The sequence below is a fragment of the Geospiza fortis genome, unplaced genomic scaffold (assembly GCF_000277835.1).
Source record: "Geospiza fortis unplaced genomic scaffold, GeoFor_1.0 scaffold130, whole genome shotgun sequence".
Classification (NCBI taxonomy): domain Eukaryota; kingdom Metazoa; phylum Chordata; class Aves; order Passeriformes; family Thraupidae; genus Geospiza; species Geospiza fortis.
In genome coordinates, this window is record NW_005054300.1 from 3,872,455 (window position 1) to 3,880,535 (window position 8,081).

The window sequence follows — 8,081 nt, forward strand, 5'->3', positions numbered from 1 at the left end:
AAAATTGTCCTTAATACACTGATCCTTTTGTTAAAGTGGAAGAATACCCTTGAGGATAGGCTGAATATGCTTAAATAGTACTTTGTGAAAGAGTACTATCAAAGAAATAGGATATTTATGTGAAGATGACATTGACATCTTGAGTTTCACTTGGTTTCCTCAGCCACAGAAAAATCTGTGAAAGTCAGTTTCTCCTCATGTGAAGTTACATGTCCTTCCCAGTAAGATGTTACTGCTATACATTGTGTGTTACTAACTGTATGGTTTTTCATTGAAACCAATCAAAATAGGGATTACAGAGATTAGTCCAGTCAATCATTTCAGTCAAAAGGCTGCTCATAATAGCAAGAGTTTGCAGGATCAGATCTGGGGACTAGTTAGGCAACAAAATTGTAGCACCCTCTAATTTGGTGGTGGTGGTGGTGTTTCTCATGGGAGTCCACTTTTTCTTTCATTTCCATCTTTCTTTCACTCACTCTTATAGTACCTGAGCTAGATGTTTATATCCATAATATAAACATCAGGAGGCACCACTGAAATCTTTTCATGCACAGGTGACAGAAGAAGATGGAGATGTCACAGATACTGATGGCATGACATGGATAGGCCAGAAAATACAGAAGGTACTTTCAAAAAATATTAATCAAATGTAAAGTATTAATCAAAGCCAGAGTTTTCAAGGGTCATTAGTCTCTTGGGGTACCAAAGTATTTGTTGTAAACAGATCTAGTTTCAAAAGCTTTTCTCACGTGACCCTTTCTTTAACCATTGTGATCTAGACTTGTAGAAATTCTAGGCCAAAGGCCAAGGTTATAAACACATCAGAGAAGGTGCCTAGCACAATAGGAGCTCTGAAGACCAGAAGAACAGTTCTATACAAGGAGTATACAAAAAAAAAAAAAAGGCAAATAAAAACAAGGGGGAAAATGCTTGACAAATTCACTTATTTTAGAAACTTAAAAGACTTTTATACTATATGTCAAAAAGTTGTCAAGGAGATTATTACCAGAAACCAAGCAGGTTACTCAATGAAAAGTGAAAACAGTGAAAATTTTCCACAATGAAAAATTTAAGGATTAAAAAATTCTGGGAGTAGGCTTTATGCAGTTTAATGTGTCTGTAAGCATTGCAGTTGTAATTACATCTTTCTTTAGTATTTTCTTTTTTTCAAGTGCTATTGCTGTACAACCAGTTTACAATGTGACCTGGGTGTAAAACCTGTTTTCTCTTGTGCAATTCTGAGGATCATCCTATTGAATTAGGGTTGTGTCTGTTTCAGTTATTAACCCCTCTGGCATTTTATTTTCTGTACAGATAATGTTCCTTTAGATTACTTCTGATTTTTTTTTCTCTTGCCTTTTTTTTTTTTTGGCTTTCAACAATGCATTTGTTTTATGTCAGGTTATGAGAGAAGAGACTCTGAGGTTTGCTAACCAGAAGGAAGAGCTGCAAATGGGAATTAGAAAGCTGCGTGAAACTGTGAGTTTCTTATCAGTGTAATGGCTCAGCTTCCCAGTTTTGTTTACAAGAACACTTCCTTTATGGCTGTGAGCTCTAGTGCTCAGTTACATTTTTGTCATAGACTCTGAGCAGACAGGTATTAAAGAGATGTGCCTCTTCAGGGACCAGTGCTGAAACTGCCAGGAGCTACTGTCTGCTTCTCATTTTCCTTTGCTCCAAATGAATATTTTGTGCCAGCCTCGTACCTTGAGCTATCTGCCCCCTCAGCAAGCTAATTTCTGCCTGTCTAACAACCTTCCATTATAAAAAAGACTGCCCTCTCCTTTTTCTTCTGTTTCTTCCCATAAGGCAGTTAAAACTGCAGGTAATTAAAATAATTTTCTCTGATATCAAGTTAAAAATAGCAGTTCCTCTATTCACATTCAAATTACTTTTTATTCCTTTTTTTTTTTTTTTTTTACAGATTCAGAAAATGATGCATGAAAATGAGCAGGTGCCAGACATTGAGAAACTTGAGCTCCGGGAGTTCAACCTGGATTTAGAAGAACAGGAACAAGTGCAAGCAGAGGCTGAAGAAGATGTGGCCAGGGTATGGCAGAATGGGGGAACATTTTAAAACTATCAGTGGAAAGGAGAAAAGCTATTAAATAACAGAGGATTAGCTCAAAGTTGCTGTTCACTGCTGAGAAGCAGAAAACCAGAAAAGTATTTAAAGTCACTTTTTGAAGCAGGTGAAACTGCTGAGGCAGACAAGGCAAATTAGAATATGATTTATGCCAGAAACTATAAATCTCACACTGTGGCCTTGGGATTGTTGCCTAAGTTCTAGAATGCTTTTCTTCTAGAAAATGATGCCTTCAGTACTATGCAGATAGTTTTTGGAGAAGATAGCAGTGATAGTCTAAGATGATGAAATATTGATAATTCATTTCATTTGTTAGTCTTCTTTCAGTAATTCAGTGCAAATTGTCCATATTTTGTTACTTTGCACCACATCCTGTTATTTTCTCTTTTTTGTCTTGAAAGGCGAGAAGGGAGATTGAGATGGAGATTTTATCCTACTGCTATTTGCAGGATTTAATCAAATTTGAGTGCTGGGATAACATGTGTGTAAAAGAACGTGCAGTTAAGGTAACCTCTGCTTTCTAAGACATTTTCTGCAGTAGTTTATTTATTCCTTAAGGTACAGAGACAAAATAACACATTTCTGATTTGCTTATGGTGTGGGAAAAACTTCACTTCTTCCCAAGGCTTGGGGAAATCTTTTATTCTGTTAATTTTGTCTGAGCCTGATGGATTTTACCTTCTAAAGTGGAAAGCAGTGCTGATAAGCAAATAGGGAACTCTAATTCCTTGATCTCAGACAATATATTTACACATTATTGCTAAAAGGAGAAGTAAATATTATTTTTCTTTGTCAGCCCACATGACTTCTGCTACAGAGAACACAAAGGCAAAATTTACCCCAGATTTTGCCTATTTTAAATAGAGGGAGATGAGTCAAACTGATGATACTGAATTATCCCAAGGGTAGTGAAAGACCAAGTAATTTTACAAAAAAACCAAGCATGCTAATTCTGGTTTAATTCTGTGAATGAAGGTGGATAAAGAGGCCACACCCATGGGTTATTTTTTAAAATACAATTTTAATGCACAGGCGATAGAAGAAGATGGAAACATCACAAAACAATGTATTAAATACAATGTATTTAATACATTGTCTGTACTAATAGCTCCTCAATTTTTTTCCTGATTTGAAGCAGTCTGTAACTGTTCAGCCTTCAGATATTGAACAAATGAACTGATAGAAGCATGATGAAGAACTTCTTACTTTGGGTTTTTTTATTTTAAATTTGAGCAGTGCTTCCATATGGATTGTGAAGTGAGGAATTTTCCACTGAAGGAGCGTAGTAAAGAAGAGCTGGAAACTTTGAAGGAAGTTTGCCAGTTAAAGCGGACAGCTGATCTTCAGGTACAGATCATGATTTTCTCAGTTGGCATTTTATCACTTCTTTATCTAGTTACATTCCTAAGGCCCATTTTCTTGCTCTAGAAGTTGGCCAAAAAATTTTAAAAACATAAATCAAGGTGAAATGTTGTTAAAAAAAATGTATCAGTCATAAATAATCACAGAATAGCTGAGGTTAGAAGAGCCCTTCGGAAGTTATCTAGTCCAGCATTCCTAGAGCATTTACTCAGGGCTATGTCCAGTGAGTCTTGGAATATCTCTACAGGGAAAGAATCCGTAAGTTCTCTGGGCTACCTTTTCTCATGTTTGGCAACCCTCACAGGAGAAAGAACCCCCTCCAAGCCTTCTCCTTCCTGAGGGTAAACAATTCCAGTTCTTTCAGTCTGTCCTCACATATAAAATGTTTAAAATCTTTACTGATATTAGTGCCCTATCACTGGACTTACTTCAGTATTCCAAGTGTTGTACTGAGGAGCCTACAAATGGACCCAGTATTCCACATATGATCATTTCAACTTGGATTATTTTGATCACTGAGTTAATTGAAGAATATAACCTCTAGAATTTTCTTCATTGTGTGCCACTGGATTGTGTACAAACTTAACACAGTTGCCATGTTTCTGATGTGCAGGCTCAGAAGACAAATCTTGACTCTGAGATTGCTTTATCTGAGGAAGAAGGAGAGGGGGCAGCAGGGCGAGTGACTGATGATGGTGCACCTCTCTGTCTAAATGGAAGCCTGAGCTCTCAGTATGGTGGGGACACATCTATCCTCTACCGCCAGTGTGACCTGCACACAAAGGAGCAGAAACTCAATCAGATAATATTACTGAAGGTGGTATCTTCTGAAATCTGTCCTACTGCAGTGACACTTTTGTATCTGTTGGTTTTTACACCAGTTACAGCCACTGTTAGATTTTGGACATACTGACACTAAACAATGGAGAATGGCACCAGTCTCTGAGTAACTGAGACAAAAGCTGATACATGCACAAACTGCTGTGGCTTTGCCAGTTTGGGTGTGCAAGAACAAGATTTTATGAAATTGGTTATCCAGTTTCAGGGTATCTGTATCCTTTTCACCATGCATTTTAGTAAATTGACACACTAAGAGAGACATACGCTTTACCCTCTTTAAATTTCTGCTTTTCTTTGTTGAGATAAATTCTTTATGCTAAAAGAAGAATTTATCCACTAAGAATACATGCTTTTTTAGATGATTGTAAGGTCTGAAGTGTTCTTAAAAAGTCAGTTTCCAATGTTTGTTTGTTTATTGGGCACATTTTACCTAGATGTAAGCATATTGAAACTGCAGGTTGCATCAGGAAAGTATACCCTCTGCTCTGTCTCCCTGCAGCTGTGATTTAGTCTCTAGATTTACAGGGCACATGTTTTTTTCTTTGAAGCTTCTCCTTCTGTCACCTGGAGAGGGCCAAAAAAGAGGCAAATACAGGACAGCCTAATGTTTTATCTAGCTTTGGAAGCAGCATGTTCCTTTCAGTCTATTTCTTAAATGCCAAATGTGTAGAAGAAAATGAATAAAAATTTCTAGGGAAAAGAAAAGAAAAAAGACATCATCTACCCAAGTCCATTTAACAAACTTGAACTCTATGCTTACAATTTTCACAAAAAGGTTTTACCATTTATTTCCTTGTCACACACACAAATATATTCATGATTCTGATGGCTTGAGGAGTAGTATATAAACATGGATGGATGTGACCTGAACAGTACTGTTTCCTTTTTTGGTATTCCAGAATGTCATTTACAACGTGAAGGCTGCTTTTAATGAGGAATTTAACATAGTTGTACAAAAAAAGGAGCAGGAGATAGCACGAGTGAAAGAAAGAAACCTTAAGATCCAAGAAATCTTGGAGCAGCTTGACCTTCAAGTGGAATTGTGGGAGCCAGTCCTTACAGATGATGAGATGCCAGAGCGAGTGCTCACCGTTCAGGATTCAGAGGTGTCTGAAAAATGCATCTTTGTATTTGACCCATTCAAACCTAGCTTTCTAATTCTTGTCATTTCCACACATTGTGTCAGTACTGAAAAACCCTCAAGCAGATATGTCTGTATACTTAAAATCATCTTTTTGGCCCATTTTCTTCCCTTTCCTTTTTAGGGAGAAAAGCCTTAATAAGTCGATCTGAAATGAAAAATGTATGCAAACTTAATTTATTGCTGTTAAAAGTTTTCAAAATGCCCATAAATTAGATAAAAGTTCTTTGTTCCTGACATTCAAACCAGGCTTTCAGGAATTGCTTCCATAGTTAAGGGTTTGTCTGTTTTCTCTGAGTGCCATTTTGAAACAAAGTAGTTTTAAACTAAAAATCTAAGTATTAGAGCATACTTAGTAATGTACTTATAAATTCAATTAATTATTTACAAAGAAAAAGCGTATTTCTTATGCAATAAATTCCACTGATCTTATCTGCTCGTAATCAATCTTTTCCCATTTTTCTGTGCTCTTTCACCAGTCCATGTTATCCCACTCTAAGAGAAGGCATACACAAAACACAACTAATAGCAACAAAAGTGATGGTGGTTTATATTTTAGGATATTTAAATGTAGTTTCTGTTGCTGTTCGAAAGGAGAATTTTCAACTTGAGGAATACTGTCATAGAGCAGAGATACAGCAAACATTGAGAATTTATATTACACCACTGTCATGGTTTAACCCCAGTCAGCAACTATGCACCACACAGCTGCTCACTCACTGCCCCTTTTCATCAGCATGAGGGAAACAATTGGAAGGGTAAAAGTGACAAAACTCATGGTTTGAGATTAGAACAGTTTCATAACTGAAATAAAATATAATAATAATGACAACAATGATAATCATAATGTAATTAATGCAATTAAAACATAATCATAAATGTAATTAAGAGGAAAATAATGAAAAGAGAAAGGAATAAAACCCTAAAAAACCCCAATTGATGCAAATGAAAAACAATTGCTCACCACCAACATAGCAACCCCCAGGCTGTGGGATGCACTGTACACCAGCTACTTGGAAGAAAATTAACTCCATCCCAGCCAAAACCAGGACTACCATTTTTCCAAAGATTCTTAGTCCCTGTGATCACATTTGGAGAAAAGAACCCTGATACAAACTTCTTCATTTTCTGCCTTCAGATTAAAGCTGAGAAATACATGACTCAAGAGGAGAAAGAGCAGGCAGAAATGCTGGCTAAGCTTGAAAGGGAAAGACGCCTTGGTGCTACAGTAAGTAAAGAAACATCCCTTTTACATCCCCATTGTCTCTGTTTAGGCTGTTTAATCATTGCAGCACTGAAACATTCCAGTAATGTAGTATAGGAGAATAAATCTAAACTGGTAGGTGTTGATGATATGTGCCTCTTCATTATTATTGTTATTTACAATCAGAACTACATAGGTCAGCTGGGGGAAGAATAGATAGAGTGTTAGACTCAGAGTTTTTAAACATGTGCTTAGGGGCAATTTAAAATACCATATCAGGTGGCTGGGAAGTAGATACATGTCCAAATTCATGTTACTCCTCAACCAAGGTCTTCTTGCTTGATATGTGTTTGTTGATTCAGCAGCCTCTGTTCTCCATGGTTCAGACTAGAAGACTGTGGTGCTTTCCTCTGGCTTCAAAATGCATCTGTAAAAAAACTAAGATGGTTCTGGCCCCAAAACAGATGCAGAATTACAACTTCCTTCTTCATAGCTTGTCAGTTGGCCAGGAGTAACCTATGCCTGTGTTCTTTCCAAAACTGCCAAAATGGCAGTAAGTTATTTGGCATATGAGTAACTTTACCAGAAAAAACTGAAACTTTTAGCATGTTCCACACATGTCCCCAAAAAGCATCAATCTGCTTTTACATGCTGAATAATCCAGAGGTAAACACTGTTATCATCCCCAAAACTAGCAATTGCTACATTTCCTTTTGTACTTTCAAGTATTTTTTGTGGTTCTTCCCAGGATGATGAACGACTGCGTGCTCTTGATGACATGATGGGCGGAGTACTGGAACTTAGGAGGGAAGACATTTTGAAAATGGTGAGATGTGTTTCTGCCATGTCCTTTAGGAAACCTGTGGGCTCTTCTGGCAATGTGAAATTCAACCAGCAAAAATCTCCAACCTCAGTGACCAAAGAAAGCTGGAGAACTGTAGAATTGCATTATGACCAGAGAGACTCCATAAGAGAGCATACACAAAAAATACTACAAGATTCTACTGCCTGTGTAGAATTTCCTATCAACACCTATTCCTATCCCAGTGGAATACTGTAGGAACATCATCTATTTAATGTACATCTAATATATTACCATTATAACAACTGTATTGATGTGGGAAGGCTGTGATCTTACAGAAAAACAGTGTGTTTCATTTAAATTACCAAATATAGATATTACGGCAATAGAGAAAGGAAAAGATGTGAAGGAGGGCCACAGAAAAAGGGTGTGGCAGACCCAAGCAGTCCTCTGAAATCAATCTGTTTTGGAAAAATAGGACTCCACATAGAAGCTTACGTGAGCATGGAGTTAGGTTTGGGGTTCTGAAACAGAAAATGTGGTGTATCTCACACTGACAGTAGTTTTTGAGTACCAAATTGTTGTAATTTGCAAGATCCAGTAGTGAATTCCTGTAAGCCAGTGAGTCTATATATATATATATATA

At 37.0% G+C, this 8,081-nt stretch overlaps 1 protein-coding gene across 1 annotated transcript in view; it reads left to right on the forward strand.

Moving 5' to 3' along the window:
* The window catches only part of CFAP43 (cilia and flagella associated protein 43), a 42,416-nt gene that overhangs the window by 23,178 nt on the left and 11,157 nt on the right, over positions 1-8,081 (forward strand). Inside the window, exons 18-26 of the mRNA XM_031061316.1 lie at positions 555-623; positions 1,402-1,479; positions 1,925-2,050; positions 2,488-2,592; positions 3,323-3,433; positions 4,062-4,265; positions 5,188-5,394; positions 6,568-6,657; positions 7,382-7,459. Of these exons, the coding sequence (XP_030917176.1) occupies positions 555-623; positions 1,402-1,479; positions 1,925-2,050; positions 2,488-2,592; positions 3,323-3,433; positions 4,062-4,265; positions 5,188-5,394; positions 6,568-6,657; positions 7,382-7,459 (1,068 nt within the window). The remainder of the gene's footprint in view (positions 1-554; positions 624-1,401; positions 1,480-1,924; positions 2,051-2,487; positions 2,593-3,322; positions 3,434-4,061; positions 4,266-5,187; positions 5,395-6,567; positions 6,658-7,381; positions 7,460-8,081) is intronic.